We start from the raw sequence: 20,343 nt of genomic DNA, 5'->3' as shown, positions 1-20,343 counted from the left end.
AAGCGGACGTTAACAGTGGCCATCACAGTTTTGTGAATTCAACAGAAAAACTTCCCTGACTTTTTGAAGCCGGTTGTTCCTACAATAACACAACACACGCAACTTTAATAAAGTAAATGTTAATCTTTTTTTAAGTTCAAACACAAAGCTACTCCCCACCCTTCTCTAATAATACTATACTCACTCCTTCACTATGAGACAAAGACTCTCCTGGTTCATCTTCCTCCCACTCTTCATCACTGTCGACCTCATAGTCAAATATATCCTGTGGTGACAGAAAACAGGTGTTCCTTTCACAGCTAACAAGCTTTAATTTACACAAAGTGATTTACTCACAATTAACCAGAAACAGCAGCAAATATAGCATTAATACAGGTATCAGAAGACTAGCATAAAAATAATATTAAGAAATCTATATTCACACTAAAATTGTAAATCAATCTTATAATCCATTATGAAACATGTTGTCTTTAAAAATGGTTTTACCATGTCTTGTCTGAAGGGGCACCGAGGTGAGATATGTGAACTTTTTTTACTCCAGGTGCCCCAGTATGCTGGACGGTAGTTTTCATGGAACTGCAGCAGCTTCATCGCACCGTAGCATTTTTGGTCTGGTATGTTTTCTGGTTTTGACTCTTCAACTATTACACAGTCCCTGTAGAAACAGAGTGAGACAATTATAGAGCCAAACAGTCCTAAACTTCAGAGCATCAATTCAAGCATAACAACTGGTAAAAAAAAAATTGTTTTCTGAGTGTACATTTTGTCAAGAGAAAAGAGAAAATACAGTAGTCCCTTATTTATTGCAGGGGATCCGTACCCTGAAGCCCCACGATGAGTGAAAAACCACGAAGTAGGAATAGTAGTGCAAGTAGAAAGTAGTTAAATGCTTCCCACACTATTGCAATATACAGCTCCGTCTCCTCTGCTCTCAGCCACCTGCAAGTGCTCTTGGCCACGCCCACTTCTACGCTCGGAGATCAGCTGATCAGCTGCAGCAGGAAGTTTACCCTGCAGTGTGGGCTGCACAAAGCTGCAGCAGGTGCTAAATAATTTAAAATAATTCATATTAAATAAAAAATTCCATGCCAATCGTGCAGCTCATCCATCAATCAGCCAATTGTGTGTCATGTCCAATCTTATTTTGAAAATCTGAGACAAAGCGAGTCCAAGATAAACAAACCGTGAAGTAGTGAGGGACTACTGTTTTCTTTGTATTTAAAAAAATCACTGCACCAAGTGACATGATGCCACCTGTCAATCAATCCAGTAGGCTCGTCAGCAAATGACCAATCGGCGCTTGCAATTTGTGCCAAATTGAAACGCCCCCTACATGCAAGAACTTTACTCCCTTTTCCTCTGAGAACATTGCTGAGGTTTTGCATTACGAACGTTTTGCAGTCAAAGGGATTTCATGAAAAATTATCAGAGAAAAACGGTAAAACGTTAGCCATGGAAAAAAATGCGATTCCGACATGCGTTACCCTGAGCGTTTAGAGCAGAGGCCAGTAGACGGACCTCAGTCCGGATCCAGACCCAGTAATGGTTCTGACCCGCGCCCAATCTGATTGATTCACAAAAATAGAGAACTTTCATGGAGCATTTTTCCAGCGAGATAGCTAAGGCGCAGAGACGTGTTTTGGAGGTTCACTCTACTTCAGGTGTTACGGTAGTAACGTCACTCAGTTAATGAGCCAATCAAATATTTAGTTTTCCCAGGTGCAGCGAGCTCTCGGAGCAGAGAGGAAGAGATGTCATGTCATGCTACAAAATAAGAAAAGTTGATGCTGAAAACTGCTGAAAGAACGAACAGACAAACGTTGGTTCTTCCAGCAGGCAGTTCAAAACCTGTTTGCCTCATATGCTCCGAAACGGTTGCATTTATTAAAAGTGGCAACGTGAAGCGCTCTTAGTCTCTTTTGAGCAACGTTACCTGCTGAAGTCTGAGCAGAGAGCAGTAAATTAACCGAACTGGAAGCCCAGTATGACATATCCACCTCTTCACAAATACTTTTACAGCCCAGCAGCTGCTGAACGTTCACTCAAGGTGTCGTGGATTGTTGTGGCAACATAAAAAACATTTAGTGACGGGACAGTCCTGAAGGAGTGCTTAAATGCTGTTGCTGAGACAAAGTAAGTAAAGCTTTATTTATATAGCGCTTCTCAAGAAAAAAAAAAATCACAAAGTGCTTCGACAAACAAAATTTAAAAAAGTGCACAAAACAAATTTAAGCAAAGTCAGATTTATAAAGATACATTAGATGGAAAACAAACAAACAAAAAAATAAATCAAACAAATCCCGATGTCAGCTTCAACAACAATCAGAAAAATCTGAAATATTAGCAGATGATGTTCTGGCACAGCTGGATGCAGCTGTTCAGAGTTGACCATGCATCTCTTTGGCCATCGATGTGTGAGATGTCACTGATGATGCTCAGCTTCCTACATGAGAACGGCTCAGACTCCAACCAAGACTTATGTTACTGGCAGGACAGTCCCATGTCCATTTCTTTCATTAAGAAAAGTAAAATTAAGAATAATCAAGAGAAAATGTGTTGTTAAATTTTGTTTTCAGTTATTTCCTAAAAGTGATGTTTTAATGTTTTGTTTTCTGAAGATAACGACGTGTTTTACTTGAAAACTAAAAATTTTATAGGTTGGTGCATCTTTAAGCAAAAAAACAAAAAACAAAAAAACCTGTTTACTTGCTCTGTTTACACATTTTTATACTAAAAGAGCTATTTTTTTATTGTTTTCTGTTTTCTAAATATATAAACGCTTTTATTTTAAGTGTAAGTCTTCAATTTAAAAGATAAAAGGCTTATTAGGCTCCGTTTGCACATTTAAGATGTATTTTATTCTGAGCTTTCTGTTTTAATCTGAAATAAAGGCCCTACATTTATTTGAATGGGACAATTTTTAAATATGGTAAAAGAGCTTGTTGTTTAAAGTGCAGGTTGTTAACGGTGAAAATGTGAATATGAGTAGGCAAGACCATAAAAGTCAAATGTTGAACTTTCGTTCGGACGTTTAACTAGGAGGACATTTTAGTATCTGGACCTCAGTGAGTTGTAATTGACTACCCCTGGTTTAGAGGGTGGAACACAGTTTACTCTAGAGCCTGACCGATATATCAGTGAGGCCAATTCATTCAACCTTTATTTATACAGGCAAATCCCATTGAGCCTCGAGGACTCAGTTACAAGAGACCTGATTTCAACAAAGAATGATGAAAACAATGGACAACAGCAACAACAATAAATAGTTATAAAATGGCATACAGATTTTTTTTTTTTTTACAAATAAGATGTCAAAAAGAGTAACAAAAACAGCTAGATTATAAGGTGAATGTAGAAAACTAAAAACAGAAACATGTCTGCATTGGTCCCTGCCAGGAGTCCAACAGATTCTTAAAGCCACTTAGAGAGGTCAAGGTCGAGAGCTTCAAATCTTTTTCTAAGATATTCCAGGAAACAGGAGCGGAGTAGGAGAAGGCCCTTTTGCCTAGTTCAGTCCTCACTGAGGGAACACTGCAGGTAATGATGTCCTGAGAGCGCACGCTGTAGCTGCACTCACACAGAGACATGTAGGAGGAGATGTATGAAGGTAACAGACCAAGAAGTGATTTAAAGTGATTCTTGTAGGAGTGTTCATGTAAATAATGTCACCGTAGTCAATGGAGGGAAGGAAAGTCACAGATATAAGGCGCCTAGCATTCAGGGTTAGACAGGATCTGTTTCTGAAGAAGAAACCCAGTTTAACTTTCAGTTTCTTTACCAAGTTTTCCACATGGAGCTTAAAAGAGAGATGTGAGTCGACCAAGATACCCAAATATTTATAGGAATCAACAAACTCAATGGGGACACCATTTGAGGATAAAATCAGAGGAAGAACTGCTGGGACCAACTTCCTATTTGAAAAAAAAAAAGCATCCCTTTGGTTTTGTTGGCATTTAGGACAAGTTTGATGTGGAACAAATCTGTCTGGATGATGTTAAATGCAGATTGCCAAAGCTGGAAAGCCTTTTCAACTATTTTATCTCAACAATAAACAACTGTGTCATCAGCATAGAAAATATGGGCATTTTGGGGACATATCAGTATTGGTGATAAATTATGAGCCGATATTGGGAACAAGCCATGTCTTTTCTTGCCACAGGCGCAATTGCACAATATATTCAAAAGAGGGTGCATGCAGACTACTTTAAAGTCGTTTTATTTTTTGTGCTATGTGTTGCCATCATTGTATGTTCCCATGATGAGATTAATATCTAAATTTGCACTGGGCAAAACACTACTAACTTCACAACTAGAAAATATAATGCACTGTCATGTCATTAGTTGTGATCTCCAGTGTGGAAGATGCACAACTGAAGGAAGATTGTGGAAGGAAATATTAATTACTGTATCAAAAATGTCAAAAATCAGTTGTCAGAAAAAACTGTGAAACTATATAATCTGAACACAGTCTAATAACCTTCAGTCTGTAATACACAAAAACTGCAACTACCAAAACTTTTAGCAGATCTTTCACTTTTGTTGTGAAATGTATTATTTATTTGGCTCTAATATTTAGGTGAACATCCTATAATTATATCTTAGTTTAAGAGGAAGACAATTTGAGCCTAAAAGAAGGATTTTTCAGGAGTGAACTTCAAATAACATGTAACGAGTTTTAACTCATATTTTGATAATATGCTTGATATTATGAGTGAACCTCTATAAGCATAAAAACAGCTTTTTATGTCAAACATCTGTAGTGAGCTGGATAACTTTACACTGCCTAATACTCCAAAGTATTTTGCACTCCGATCAGAAAGAGAGACTTCATGTTAATTTACTATGAGTACATTTTGCACCCCAAGTCTCTCCTGCAGCGTATACAAGTTCAACACAACCAGGAAGTGGGCACCTCATTTCCAGTTTGCTCTATAGTGTCATACTGTTCCCAGAGAAACATTTTCCTTTGAGCCTTCTCTTCCAGCCATAGTGTTATTTACAGTGTATTGTTTTTGAAACACATGTTGAAAACATTTAAATAAACGTATCTAAAATTTCATTAAGGAACCACACAGTAGGTGGGGTTGTGGACTGTACTTTTAGTCTCACCTGAGAGAGCGCGCCTGTCTGGTTCTGATGGGTCCTGATCGTCTGGGTTTTTGTTTGATCCAATCTGAAAGTCCATTTGAATTTTCGGCTGGCTGTAACAAACACAGATCCAGTTTTTCCAGAACCGACTCCTCACATTGGACCCGAGTCAGCGGTGCCAGTGACATGTTCTCTTTAATCTCGAATGGAGCAAACTTTCCACACGCTGCTGCAAGTGTCTGTGTTGATAAAGGAATAAAACAAAAAGCTGTTAAAATTAACGAAGCTTACAAAGTCAACTAAAAGGTAAAAAAAACATACAGTTAAAATTAAATAAAAATGGAGATCCTCTGACCTTTGGCGTCTGTTGGATTTTTGATTTCTGGAGAAACCGTGTAATTTCTGCTTTCTCAGCTTTCAGACGCTGTAAACAAAATAAAACAGTTTGAAATGTTCTGTGAAATTAAACTAAAAGATTTAGCACAGACATACGGCTTATATAAAAACAAAAACCCACATCCTTCTCTTCTTTCAAACGTTTTTCCTCATCCTTTACTCTTTTCTCCTCCTCCTTCTTACGTTTCTCTTCCAGTTTGGCTCTGAAACAAACACAAACACAAAAGCATCAACACCTTTTACAGTTTTATGATGGAGGGGAAAAAACAGAGAAAAATCAGCATCGCTCACTCTAGCTTAGATTTCCGCAGATCCTCTTTTGCTTTTAACCTTTCAGCCTTTTCCTTCTCTTCCTTCTCCTTTTTTTCTCGTTTTTCCCTTTCTTTCTCCTCCTTTAGTTTGCGAGCCTCCTCTTTCTGCCTCTGCTTTGCAGCTTTGACTTCCTCCTTCTGGCGTTCTTTCTCCTGTCGCAGTCGCAGCCTCTCCTCTTGTACTTGTACACTCTGCAGTCAGAAAAGTTGTGTCAGTATTATTGTTAAATTATTTGAAAAAGGGGCCAGATATGTAACAAAATCATTCTGGAAAACTTGAAAGTAGAGAAACAAAATTGAAACAGAGTGGAAAGTTAACTACATAAAAAATAAACCTCACCTTCAATGAGCATCTTTTGAGTTTTTTCTGTTCTGCTGGGATCTTCGGGGTGGTTTGTGCCTCCTATGGGACAGGGAGAAAAAACAGGCCGCATAAATATTTTATCCGTAATGTTTTAAAGATGGAGAATTTATTGTGATTTTACTAAAGCTGTAATACATTTTTAGACATTATGATCTAGAGGTTAACCAGCCGGGTCTTTAAAAATATTAAAACACCATCTTTAAAACAGTTATATACTAACTTATAATACTTTGCTTATAGACTTATCAACTTACTTATTTAAGGTGAATCAATGTTTTAGATTTCAAAGCAAAAACTAAAGATAACTAGGCCTGTCACGATAACAAATTTTGCTGGGTGATTAATTGTCTCAGAAGTTATTGCGATAAACGATAATATTGTTTGAAAATTGACAATAATTAGTAATTATTGTCAAATTTAAGAAGAAATGTTGATTTTATTTTGTGTAGTACCTTTTTTGACCACAAGAAGACAGTATAAGACTGTTTGAACAAAGGATGGATAGTGAGGGAGTGAGCAGAGTGTCTAAGAAAAATGGGAGGGAGACCTCTTGACGCAACATGGGCTGTCACTCCTTCCTTTTTTCCATCGTTCAAAATGGCGGACGCTCAGTGTGGTTTGAGCTCTTTAGCATAGCATTTGCCACAAAAGCTTTTAATTTAAAAAATCAGTAAACAAGTTCTCAGCTTCTTTTTGCAGAGAAAAACAACTTTTTACATGAAGGCACAGGTTTCAACCATGAATTGTGGAGCTTTGACAAGACGGAGGTTTTTCCCAGAGGTCAGCCTGTTAGCTTAGCTGCTTTAATGATCCAAAAGCATGATTTTAGACGGTGAAAATGGATTTTAAAGAGAAATGGAGGGGTCAGTGAAGAGCACTGAAGTTGAGCTTTTTGTCATCCAGTGTCTTCAGTAGAAAGAGAGACACGAAGAAACGATAAAGCTGATAAATGAAAACGAGGTTGATGATTTTCATTTATCGTGCAATTAACTGATTCATTGTTTTATTGCAACAGGCTTAAAGATAACATACAAAAAGTAAGAGCAAAACGTAAGGCAAGTTAGAGACTCTAAACATATATTCGTAATGATAAAAGTCTAAAATATTCAGTATAAAGTGAAAGCAGATGCTGGTACATACTATAGGTGTTGAGTCATCAGTTTTTGCTTTGTCCGGTGAGCTTTCAGACATGGAGCTGACTGATGAAGGAGACTGTGTCGACCCGTTTCCCAAACTGGAAACATTTATAGACTCGTTCTGCTCCTCTGACTCGCTGTCATGATCCTGCGTTGCGTCAAGCTGGGAGTCAGACTGTGCGCGATTGTTCTCTTTCTCCTTCTCTTCTTCATCAGTAATAACACAGTCTACAGTGCACGTTTTAGCAGCATTATTAACACTGATGCATTTCCCAGGATTGCTTGTTCTGTCTTTGCAGTGATGCTTGTCTTTAGTTGGAGGGCAAGGGGAGGTAGGAGGAGGCGAAACAAGGCACTTCACGGGGGATGAACTCTTGTCCTCGGTCAGATCAATAATCATGTTGGCATCTGAGGATGCTGGGTGTTTGCGTCTCAGGAAGCCATCCAGCGGGCCGCGACCATTAACCAGAGGTGGTCTGCTGCGTTCTGAGAGAGGAGACAACTCATTCTCAGTCTGCCTGTTGGTGACTTCAGGGCAGCCATTGGCACAGGGGCGCTTAGGAGGCTGGTTTTCTTTTGGTTCAGTGTTCAGGCGCTTAAAAGGGAGACAAGCTGCAGACAAAATGCAGGATTAAATTAAAGTTAAAATTGTAAATAAGTTGTGCCAATTTGTACAAAATCACAATTAGTTAAAAAAGGACTAATACAAAAAGGGTGTGGAAATAAGTATCAGGTAATCAAGTGCTGTTTGGGAAAAAAAAAAAAAAACATATCCTCTTTGTTAACATTGTTATATCTTATCAAATATTTTATTGTAGTCCAGATAATTAAAATGTTTTGAAACAAATACTAAAACTGTTACTTTTTTAAAATAAAGGCTCTGTTGATAAAATACTGAAGCAAATATAACAGTGGCATCACCTTAATGTTGTGACTATAAGGTATCCACACACAACAGCTTTTGGACAAGTAATCAGCCAACTAAACTTTATCCAGTGATTACATCTTCAAACATAACTATCTGCACTGCGTAATAATTTCTTATTTTGTTTCGCTTTGAGCCGTGCCTTATAGACTTTTAAAAACTGAATTTGTACAATCGGGGCAGCACGGTGGCGCAACTGGTAGAGCTGCTGACTCTCAGCGAGCAGGTCCTTGGTTCAAACCCCGGTCCAGGGGCCTTTCTGGGTGGAGTTTGCATGTTCTCTTCGTGCATGCGTGGGTTTGCTCCGGTTTCCTCCCACAGACCAAAAACATGCATGTTAGGCTGATTGGTAACTCTAAATTGTCCCTAGGTGTGAATGAGAGAGTGAATGGTTGTTTGTCTCATTTGTCTCTATGTGGCCTTGTGATGGACTTGCGACCTGTCCAGGGTGTACCCCGCCCCTCGCACAGTGATTGCTGGACATGGGCCCCAGCGACCCCCGTGACCCAAAATGGAACAAGCGGGTAAAGATAATGGATGGATGGAATTTGTACAATCGTTATTTCCACAAATATTTCAGTAGAAATTACTATATCATCAAGCCTTTCATCTGATGATTATCTCAACTACATCTCAATTTATTTTGGATATGTGACACGGCAGGCGCTTTCATATGCATCTACAATTGCAATTGAAAAACTGCTAACAATTCCAGAGATTGTTTATGCGTAAACAATTCCTTGTTCTTGAACTGGAAATAAAAAAAATCTATTTCGGGCACTTTTCTTTTGTTTTTGGCCTCGTATGAATAAATACAACAAAACAACTTGGGCCTTGTATTTACCTTGGATTAGTTTCCTGTTGGCATTATTATTTGACTTGCAATCCATTCCTGAAGAGAGGAAAAAACAAATTAATGTTACGTGCATTAATAAAATTAAATACCTTTGTTCTGCTGAGAATCACTCCCAAAAATCACTTTACCAATTTGTGCAAACTACCAGGCAAAATGCATTGTTTACTGTAACAGTTAAAGACCACCAGATTCATATCCAACACATCCACACAGTGAATACATACTTCTGCTAAGTAACCGTGTACTGTCGGTTTTACAGCATGTACATTGTAGCATTAGCGGACAAGGGGGTGCACCGGTAAGCTAAAGCCGTCTAGCCCCGCGTTCGTTCACTCTCCCGCCAACTCTGCAGTGTCAGCCCGCAACAGGCCCAGGTCTGCGGGGCGAGCAGCCGCTCTGTCAGTCAAAACATGGCGGCCCTTAGAACGACTGAACACTAAAACAAAGTGTACCTAATGGCCCCGACATAATGAGACATTCCAACAGCCAAGGAAAAAGAAAATGTCAGTCGTAAAGGTGGAGACCGACAGGCTGACAGCTCGAAAAGCAGCTTCTGTTTTTTGGAGCTAGCTTAGCCAGCGCGTCTGAAAGAAAATGGACGTAAGCTAGCAAAGCATTTAACAGCAAGAACCTTTAGCCACATAGAAATGGCAAAACGTGGCAGTTGACCTTATCTTTTATTGATTTCAAGTTAGGGTTTGGTAATAGTTTGTATTAAAGTTAGCTATATATATTAAGATAATTCTGTCAGACAGTACTGTAAACTGATACAATAGCATCGTTAGCGAGTGTGTATGTTAGCATTCACAAAGTTAACTTGTTATTTTTCCTCATAGTGCGCTCGATGCATCTTGTAAACAAAATGATGCCTCTTTGATAAAGGCATCTTAACCATTGTGACAAGTTGTTTATACAAGCTTAGCTCTTTCAAGACTATTTTACCTCTTCTGCGGGGAGTCGACGCTGACAAATGTCCGTCTACAGATGAGTTTTCCGCCGCCAACATCCCAACCCAGGACTTCTCTCGACGGTATAACAGCTTAACACATCCGTCGAGATCACGTTAAGACATAAAATATGCCTCCCAATGCCAAACGGATGTTTTTCTCTACCGGGAAGAGATGAAATTCTACTCTATTTCGCATAAAACATAACTAATTTTCTTTCCGCATTCCCCGAAGAGCTCCCTCGGTTTACCCAGATGCCTGCCTCGCGCTCCTGAATCGGAATTGGCGGGATTCGTTCGCTTCCATCAATAGCCTTCGCTGATTGGACGAAAACACTTGACTTGTCGCCGAGGGAAGGCTCGATTTACACTACCGGTCTGCACGTTTGCGCCAGCGTTCTTTGCAACATAGCTGTTTGTTTGAATGTGGGAGCAAATTTTATGTATATTTATTTTAAGCTGTTTGTATGAAAATGAAAACATGTCAGGTTTAATAATTCAGCGTATTTATTCAGGAACCATACTCTGTGCGCACACTCTCCACACAGTAACGGGCCATCCCGTACTACAAAACAAAGTCTACTCGTGTCATTTTAATGGACACGCCTTTTGACGGATGTCTATGCGGAGTTTGACTTTTAAGTTGAACACAACCATACGGATGTCCTGTTCGTTACTTTTCTAAGAAAAAAGTACACCTAAAATCATTTCAATTCAATAAGTTCTTTATACAACATAATTTGAGACATACAATAATATTGATCTTTTATATCTGCTGTTATTGTGTCAGTGAAAAAATATTTTTGATTTATTTTCTTTCTATAAAATTACAAGAATCTATGTACAAAATGGGGAGTAAGTGCGATGCAGTTCATTTGAATAGTGGGGTCCATGTACATTACAGGTTTTTATTACGTTGTGATCACGCGCTTTCCGTTTACCGCTCCACACGTGTCCTGGGATATGAAGTTCTTAAGTCGCACAAAAGAATGGAATTGACAACCTATGGAACTACAAAGGCCGTGCGGTGCTGCGCAGGCGCAGTACGTTTGAGGAGGGTAGCGATAGCGGATCCTGAAGGCCCCCTGCACAGTTGTCGAAGGAAACGAGAAAATATCAACGTTGACCTGGTAAAGCTGACATTTATTTGTTACATTTTATGTTTCACTCCATGTCAAATGCCTAATAGATAGATAGTTAAAACAATAACGTGTTACAAAAAGACTGTAAGCTCATCATTGCTTCTTTTCTCTGCTATCTACTTTGTACTGCAAGCTTTCGTTCAAACATTGACATAAAAAACTTTAAACATCAAGTTATTTATTGAACATTAAAATTATTCAACAACCTGGTGAAAGTTGGATAAAACCGTTAGGCATGTAGAAACACGGTTAATTTAATTTTAGCCTGAAATCTACAACTTTCTGTTCAGCTGGTGGAGAGTCAGTCATCCAGGACAACTGGACTTTATTTGTAACAGTTGCGCTTCCTCTTTTGTATTAAACGCTTTTTTGAATTCCTGTTGTGTTGTAATAATTTTAACTAAAGTTAGTGTTCCCAGTTTTCTGGAACTTGTTTAAATATTGAAATGTTTTTTTACTTCTAGGGAAGAACTGGGATTTCAGAATGACAGGTTTGTCACCTAAATCTTTTGTCTGACTTAGCCCTCCATTTTTCAAATAGCTCAAACCTAAAATGTAATTTACAAAGACCAGTGACACTATTTTCTGTTTTAGAGCGCTCAAATAACTTTCCTCCCCTGCCCAAGTTCCTTAAAATAAAGCCATGCTTTTACCAGAACATCGAAGAAGAAATCCCTGCACCCCATCAGCAGCTGGTGCGCAGAGCTTACACGCTTTGGATGAGTAAGTGTCATTGCATAAATTTTCCAAGGAACTATTATTTTCACAATCTTTATGTTCCCTTTTACTTTCCTCGACACTTTTGTCTCCTTTCGTCCACAGTGTATTCAGGCACGCTGTGCATAAATGTGATCTCATGCATTGCATGGTGGGCTGGAGGTGGAAATGCCATAAACTTTGGATTCTCCCTGCTCTGGCTCGTCCTGTTCAGCCCTTGTAGTTACGCATGTTGGTTCAGACCACTCTACAAAGCTTTCAGGTGAGTTACATATCAGTAAGTTTTATGAACTCTCATAACTTATTCACAAATACAATATATTCAGACTCCAAGGTGCCTTTATTTGTCTCCCTTGGGAGAAATTGGCTTTAGATGGAAAAAGGTCTGTTGGACAGAATATCACATGCTCACTCGAGCGGCACTGAAGCTTGAAAAGTTACAATAAAAATTGAACATACAGGTCCTTCTCAAAAAATTAGCATATTGTGATAAAGGTCATTATTTTCCATAATGTAATGATAAAAATGAAACTTTCATATATTTCAGATTCATTGCACACCAACTGAAATATTTCATGTCTTTAATTGTTTTAATACTGATGATTATGACATACAGCTCATGAAAACCCAAAATGCCTGTCCCAAAAAATTAGCATATTTCATCCCACCAATGAAAGACAAGTGTTTTTAATACAAAAAACGCCAACCTTCAAATAATCATGTTCAGTTATGCACACAATACTTGGTCAGGAATCCTTTTGCATGAATGACTGCTTCAATGCGGCGTGGCATGGAGGCAATCAGCCTGTGGCACTGCTGAGGTGTCATGGAGGCCCAGGATGCTTCGATAGCGGCCTTTAGCTCATCCAGAGTGTTGGGTCTTGCGTCTCTCAACTTTCTCTTCACAATATCCCACAGGTTCTCTATGGGGTTCAGGTCAGGAGAGTTGGCAGGCCAATTGAGCACAGTAATACCATGGTCAGTAAACCATTTACCAGTGGTTTTGGCACTGTGAGCAGGTGTCAGGTCGTGCTGAAAAATGAAATCTTCATCTCCATACAGCTTTTCAGCAGAAGTGCTCCAGAATCTCCTGATAGCTAGCTGCATTGACCCTGCCCTTGATAAAACACAGTGGACCAACACCAGCAGCTGACATGGCACCCCAGACCATCACTGACTGTGGGTGCTTCACACTGGACTTCTGGCATTTCCTTCTCCCCAGTCTTCCTCCAGACTCTGGCACCTTGATTTCTGAATGACATGCAAAATTTGCTTTCATCCGAAAAAAGTATTTTGGACCACTGAGCAACAGTCCAGTGCTGCTTCTCTGTAGCCCAGGTCAGGGGCTTCTGCCGCTGTTTCTTGTTCAAAAGTGGCTTGACCTGGGGAATGCGGCACCTGTAGCCCATGTCCTGCACACGCCTGTGCACGGTGGCTCTGGATGTTTCTACTCCAGACTCAGTCCACTGCTTCCGCAGGTCCCCCAAGGTCTGGAATCGGCCCTTCTCCACAATCCTCCTCAGGGTCCGGTCACCTCTTCTCGTTGTGCAGCGTTTTCTGCCACACTTTTCCCTTCCCACAGACTTCCCACTGAGGTGCCTTGATACAGCACTCTGGGAACAGCCTATTCGTTCAGCAATTTCTTTCTGTGTCTTACCCTCTTGCTTGAGGGTGTCAATGATGGCCTTCTGGACAGCAGTCAGGTCGGCAGTCTTACCCATGATTGCGGTTTTGAGTAATGAACAAGGCTGGGAGTTTTTAAAAGCCTCAGAAATCTTTTGCAGGTGTTTAGAGTTACGTCGTTGATTCAGATGGTTAGATTAATAGCTTGTTTAGAGAACCTTTTCATGATATGCTAATTTTTTGGGACAGACATTTTGGGTTTTCATGAGCTGTATGCCATAATCATCAGTATTAAAACAATTAAAGACCTGAAATATTTCAGTTGGTGTGCAATGAATCTGAAATATATGAAAGTTTCATTTTTATCATTACATTATGGAAAATAATGACCTTTATGGGTCACTGGTGCCCATATCCAGCAGTCACTGTGCAAGAGGGGTGGGGACACTGGTCCAGTCCATCACAGAGACGCATGGAGACAAATGAGACAAACAACCATTTCTCTCACTCACACCTAGAGACAATTTAGAGTTACCAGTCAGTCTCACATGCATGTTTTTGGTCTGTGGGAGGAAACTGGAGTACCCGGAGAAAACCCACACATGCACGGAGAGAACATCCAAACTCCACCCAGAAAGATCCCCAGTCGTTGTTATACTGTAATGTTTTATTTCTGTAACAGGTAGTTTTTTGCGATTTGTTGACTGAAAAAAAAAAAAAAGGAACATTATATGTTGGATAAAAATATCCTTTTATTATCTGCTGACTTAAAAGAGTCACACACGAAGGCAGGAGAAGATTTGTTTAACCCAGTTTACTCAAGGGCAGAGTTCACGCAGGCTTACACAGACGTCTCATCGAAGCCTCGGTCGCAAAGGTCTGCACCGGACAGTGTGCAGGAAGTGTTTTTTATAATACACGCTCATCAGCTCCTCCTCCAGACTCGGAGGCGACCTTGGAGTACCAGCTGCACATGCAGTATCCAAGCAGCTCCTCATTCATCTCTCTGCTAACTCAAACACACGGTTCATGGGCAGTTAACATTAGTTAGTGATAAACATCCTTGACCTTGACCAAAATTCCCCTGACAATATACATTTTAGTAACAGAAAATATGCTGGGCAGCTCAACGGCTTAGTGGTTAGCTCTGTGGCCTCACTGCAAGAAGGTCGTAGGTTCAGTCCCTGGTTTGAACTTGGGGTCTTTCTATGTGGCGTTTGCATGTTCTTATGCTTGTGTGAGTTTTCTCCGAGTACTCAGGTTTCCTACCGCAGTACAAAAACGTACGTTTATGATGCTTTCAGGCCCAGGCCCCCCTTGCAAGAGATGTGATCTGATCTATTGATGGGTTTAAAGTGATAATTCTGTGTTAAAGGAGCGTCATGTTGTTTATCAGAGAACAATTCAAGCTTCCATTGCTTGTTTAGTTGACTTCATTACGTTTAACAGTGTGTCACTAGTTTGACCCAGACATGGCACTGATGGTGAAATTCAACCAAAACAGAGCACCTTCCAATCATTTAGCTTTTGCTAAATCTCTTCTCTTTTTTTTTCTTCCCCATGTTCTTCACAGGGCTGATAGTTCCTTCAACTTCATGGCCTTCTTCTTCATCTTCTTCCTTCAGTGTGTCTTGTCTCTCATCCAGACTTTAGGCATCTCAGGTTGGGGAACAAGGTGAGTTTGAGCCAAACCAGCGTTGGAAGCTTTAAAGAAGTCCGTCAATTGTTATCAGTTGGTCGCAAGTAATTTTATGAGCTGGTAGCAAAAAAAAACAACCAAGATTTTCATCAGGAATTAGTCAAGAACCAATTATTGCAGCAGTAAAACAAATGCATTTAGAAAACACTGTGTTTCGGCTTCTATTCAGTTGTTTAGCTGAAGTTTACTCAACAAGTCTGTTGTGCCATCATCTTCTTAATGTTGAATGTAAACATGCAAAGGTGGGGAATTATTTAACGTTTGTAGCCGTTTTATTTTTCTGTTCGTTTAATCAGTGAATTCCTACAAACACAGAGTAACGTGACTCTAAGATATAAATGCTACGTAACCCCAAAGCACAACTTCCATCACGTGACACTGAGCCGGCTCACAGCCCATGAAAGTTTGACACTAGCATTGCCGTAGAACATGTTTAAAAACTTTGCAACCCTTGAGCTTTTCAGCTAGTTTTTAAATATCGGTCGGCTTTGGTTGTACAGAAACTGAGAGAGGACAAGCTTTGAATCAAATAATTTTAACATTTCAAAATCACATTATCTCATTATAACCGCACTCATTTTGTTGTGATAATGGTTAAATTATGTCAGAATATGAGTAAAACGCTTGGTCTTCTGGGATTATGCAGTATTATATTGAGTTAATTTGACATGAAAAGCTTGTTTTTTTACAATGACTAGAAAATATTTCAAGAAGACATTTTAAATGGTAAATGGATGTACTTGTATAGCACCTTTCTATCTGATCAAGATACTCAAAGCTCTTTACAACACAATCTGTGTCCTCATTTACCCGTTCATACAGCACTCTACTAGATCTCTACAAAGAATAATCAGTGCTTCAGATCACAGTCATACACCGATGGGACACACATCAGAGGCAATGAGGGGTTCAGTGTCTTGCCCAGGGACACTTCAGCATGTGACTGCTGGTGGAATTGAACCCCCAACTCTCACATTGGAGGACCACTCTTCCCTAACCGCTCAGCCACAGCCGCCCCATTTTAACAAAAAGGTGACTTTGTCAGAAAACAGGAGGGTCGTGGCGGCTGCGGACTCGATCCATTATTGATCCGTGCAGTACATCTGGATCATCTGCATGTGTTTCTGCAGTGGTACTAATGTATGAAACGAAATCTGAAATGCATCATAAGAACCAATCATTTATGGCCTCCAGTTATCTTGCCTCGAAAACAAGTGCTTTCTCAAGATAACTGAACAAACAACTTGTCATCTTGAGAAAATTTCATCCAAATTATAAACAGGAGGTATGATGTTAGTTAAGTGGGTTTATTTAGCAAGTTTTATGTGTCAGAAATGATCAGGGAGACAGGAAAGACTCAACTTTTTGACTAACAATTTCTAACTAAAGAAGCGTTGAGCAGAAAACCCCAAGAGTTAGAGAGTTAGAAGTGGTAGAATTCCTCTAATCTATTGCATTTAAAACAAAGAAGCCGTCTCATTGTGACTGAGAGGCAGCGTGACCTAAAGTCAAAGTGAACGGACATCACCTGCATCACTGCTGATGACGGTTTATATAAAGACCTGGCATGAATCCTATTTCCATAATGCTTTTAACTATAGAGTTTATATTTTTAGGGAAAGGTTGCCTGAAGATTCAAGTTTTTAAAAACGACCTAATCGCAGTCTTTGATTTATTTTCTCTGAATTGTCATGAGTATCCAGACTTTACAGAAGCAGGGATGTAAATCGGCTCCGTCTGAAAGAAACAGAGTTGTTTTACTCGCATTTGTTTGCACCTTTTCCCAAATGCGTGCATCACTGGTGACACGTGATGAGGGTAGTGGTTCCATCACAAACACATCCCTTTTCATTAATTTATTTATTTATTTGTAATCAGACTAAGATTTTTCCATGTATTTGTGTTTTTTAATGTCACTTTAACCTTTAAAAGTTTTTTACCCTCCCTTCTCACCTCCGTATCGTCTGTGTTCTTAATACCCATTAAGGACTTTTCTTCTGACATTGTCTCTGTTAGGGAACGGAGCTTGTGATAATTTCACACTTCACTGGTGCTTTGGATGTGTCACGATGAGTTGTTTGAATGCCAGTTTGCTGTTTGTCACTTCATCTCAGTTCTCGCTGCTTTAGTAGTTCATTTAATTAATTTATGGATTAAATCCACCTTGATGCATTGCGTGTGCACTGTTTGACTAACTCGTACTGCTTCCATCCCGTTCTCACCAACTCATCAAAGCGGCTGGATTGCCACAGTGACCTTTTTCAGCTACAATGTGGCCTCGGCTGTAGTGATGCTAATCACAGCTCTGCTCTTCACCGCGGTGACTGCTTTAATGGCACTGGTTCTCATCAAGGTGAGTGGACACGTGAAGCTGGAAACGTGCTCGCACTTTAATGTAGTAGTGAAAACATTCACAGATATATCCTGATTCATGCTCAATAATATAGGTAGAAAACTCTTAACAAAGTTAAGTTAGGTCCTCTGGATGGTTTCTTCTTGTTGAAACCTTTCATCTTTTATCCAGAAAACTTCCTCAGTCTGAGGAGCTGCAGTAAACTCAGTCTTAATATTAGTCTTGCTACTTATAAGATTGAGTTTATTGCAGCTCCTCAGACTGACCAAGTCTTTTGGATAAAAGACTAAATGTTTTAACAAGAAGAATTTGTGCAGAGGACCTGACTTAACTTTGTTAGATTCACAGATACAATAGTCCCTCGTTTATCGCAGGGGTGTGTGGAACGTGACCCCCCGTGAAAAACAACAAAGTTGGAACGCTATACAGTAGTCCCTCGTTTATTGCGTGGGATCCGTACCCTGAGTGTGTACACAAGGCATTTTAAACCCTTCCCACACTCTTGCAATATTCTAAACAATGTTTCTAAATGCTCTAAAAGAGCACAGCATGTCATGATTTCAGCTCCCTGCCTCCTCTGTTCTTTGCCACCTGCAAGTGCTCTTGGCCACGCCCACTTCTCAGCTCTGCACAGCGAACAGCTGATCAGCTGCAGCAGGAAGCTTATCCTGCAGTGTGGGTTGCACAACAGGGTAAGATGAAGCTTTTTCTGCAGTTCTGGGCTGCACAAATGTACAGCAGGTGCTAAATCATTAAAAATATTTTATTTAAATAAAAATTCCATTTCTATCATGCGGCTCATCCATCAATTATCCAATTGAGTGTCATGGCCAATCTTATTTTGAAAAACCGCAATAGAGTGAATTCGCGATGAACAAACCGCGATGTAGCGAGGGACTACTGTGTTGATATTAGTACTTTTATATATTTTAAGGCTTTATAAACTCTTCCCACACTTTTGCAACGTTCTAAACTCGTAAACCCGCTTAATTTTAACAAAATACATACAGTAAACAGTAGTTACTATACAATACTGTACAGTACTGTAAAAATTTAAATGTGTACTCCCCAGTCTTGGTCCAGTTCTGATCAGCTCTCTGCAGCCGTTGAGCACCAAGATGGTTTTGAGAGGCTTCCTGTGCCAGCAAGCAGCACACAGATTGACCGTTGAGGCTGGAAGTAGTTCTGGTCCAGTTCCCTGTCGGTTCTGATCGGCTCTCTGCATCCACTGAGCACCAAAGTCACTATGAACAAGGACCAAACTTTTAAGTCAGGTTTGGATCGGATCAAAAACTTTCCCTCCATTTTGACAGCACCGTTTACTTCTGGGTAGTGTAGTTCTTTTGATTGGCCTTACAGTGTAGGCTCATTGAAAGAAAACTACAATATGGCGGTGCCTGTCTGAGGTTTTATTTTCTCTCTGTTTATCTCGTACCGTCCCAATCACGTGAGTAATATTAAAGTTGCTAATCGTTGAAAAAACGCGAAAGAGCGAGTCCACGAAAGTCGAACTGTGATGTAACGAGGGACTACTGCAAACTTAAGACATTTATCATGAGCCAATGGAGGTGGATGGTAAAGTTTTATTTTTAGTGAGTGTGTGTTTGTCAGCAAACCATCTCATGAACCGCTGGACAGAGTTTAATGAAACTTTCAGGAAGTAATCATTGGATGTACAGTACATCAATAACTGACTAACGTTTGGAGTCAAAACTAATTTAAAATGGCCACCACAGCCAAGTGGCCTTTACAAACACAAAAGTGGCTGTAATTCATCCAGTTTTACACATCAGGAGGTACATTTGGTGTGGTAGTAGCTGAAAGTCAGTCACAGGTTGGGGGGGGTGATCATTTTGTGTTGCAGGTGCACAGACTGTACCGAGGCGGCGGCGGTAGTATGCAGCGTGCTCAGGAGGAGTGGAGCACCGGACTGTGGAAGAGCGCCCCGGTGAGGGAAGCAGGGTTCAACGCCGTGGCTCAAACGGCCCAAGGTCCAAGTTTGCCAGAGTACCCTGCCGCTGTGCCCAGTTACCCCGACAACAGCCACTGGTGATGAGAGCGGACCACCGCCGAGGGGAAGCAAATGCTGGGGTCATTTCCACATTTTCAAAGAGCACTTCAAAAAACACTATTACATTTCACATTTTAACTACAAAATTACACACATACTTTATTTTGTTGTTGTTTTTAAGGGGGTAGCTGTAAAAAAAAAAAAAGATAAATCTAAAGGTTTAGTTACCAAAGCTTCTTAAAGCCATTCCACTTCAACTTTGTTTACATCAAAATGATAAAGTGCTAAAAGATATATATTTTGGAAGGTTTAGTGCTTTGCAGACGTCAAACTGAGTGAATACTAATTACTGTGTGAAGAATGAGTGCCTTACGGAGCTTTAGAAAGGAATGGCGTTTGTGTGTCGTGGTGTAAATTGACAAAGCATGCCAAGTATTGTAGTATGATGAAGAACTGGATGTGATTTTTTTTTCTTTTGGAAGAAGACGGTCTGCAAACGGCACCATTGATGCAGTGTCTGGAGTTTTCTCTGTGCACTGGAAGAACTCTAAATATTTGATATGCTTGCTTCTGATTTCTCGCAGTGCGCCTTGTTGCAGAGTTTGCATGTAGAAAAGGTTCTGGCCTAACAAGCTGCTTGTTTTGGAAAACTTGTTTGTTTCAGTGAAGCAACTCTCCAGTTTAATTTGTTCACAGAGTACTGATGCCAAAACACTGAACTTCATCGATACTGAAGAATGTCACGCCCAAATTAGATATTGTTCTCTGCCTCAGTA

At 40.0% G+C, this 20,343-nt stretch overlaps 2 protein-coding genes across 2 annotated transcripts in view; one reads left to right on the top strand and one right to left on the bottom strand.

The window, feature by feature from the left end:
- chaf1a (chromatin assembly factor 1, subunit A (p150)) overlaps positions 1–10,156 on the bottom strand; it is a 17,644-nt gene extending 7,488 nt beyond the window's left edge. The window contains exons 1-10 of the mRNA XM_037674823.1: positions 10,019–10,156; positions 9,065–9,112; positions 7,300–7,907; positions 6,136–6,198; positions 5,776–5,987; positions 5,606–5,687; positions 5,444–5,512; positions 5,110–5,327; positions 487–655; positions 185–265 (exon numbers count right to left, since the gene is read on the bottom strand). Coding sequence (XP_037530751.1) covers positions 185–265; positions 487–655; positions 5,110–5,327; positions 5,444–5,512; positions 5,606–5,687; positions 5,776–5,987; positions 6,136–6,198; positions 7,300–7,907; positions 9,065–9,112; positions 10,019–10,082 — 1,614 coding nt within the window. The 5' untranslated portion in view covers positions 10,083–10,156. The remainder of the gene's footprint in view (positions 1–184; positions 266–486; positions 656–5,109; positions 5,328–5,443; positions 5,513–5,605; positions 5,688–5,775; positions 5,988–6,135; positions 6,199–7,299; positions 7,908–9,064; positions 9,113–10,018) is intronic.
- Positions 10,157–11,068: 912 nt separating this feature from the next.
- On the top strand, positions 11,069–19,772 carry scamp4 (secretory carrier membrane protein 4). Its single transcript, XM_037674822.1, has 7 exons — positions 11,069–11,152; positions 11,629–11,655; positions 11,759–11,887; positions 11,987–12,143; positions 15,078–15,179; positions 17,439–17,556; positions 19,421–19,772. Exons 2-7 carry the CDS (start codon positions 11,649–11,651, stop codon positions 19,607–19,609), a joined length of 702 nt encoding a protein of 233 aa, XP_037530750.1. The 5' UTR covers positions 11,069–11,152; positions 11,629–11,648; the 3' UTR covers positions 19,610–19,772.
- The last annotated feature ends 571 nt before the right edge of the window (positions 19,773–20,343 follow it).

The sequence above is a fragment of the Nematolebias whitei genome, chromosome 3 (assembly GCF_014905685.2).
Source record: "Nematolebias whitei isolate Nwh7 chromosome 3, NemWhi1, whole genome shotgun sequence".
In the NCBI taxonomy this organism is placed as follows: Eukaryota; Metazoa; Chordata; class Actinopteri; order Cyprinodontiformes; family Rivulidae; genus Nematolebias; species Nematolebias whitei.
The sequence above is the reverse complement of the archived record's forward strand: the minus strand, read 5'-3'. Positions and strand labels throughout refer to the sequence as shown.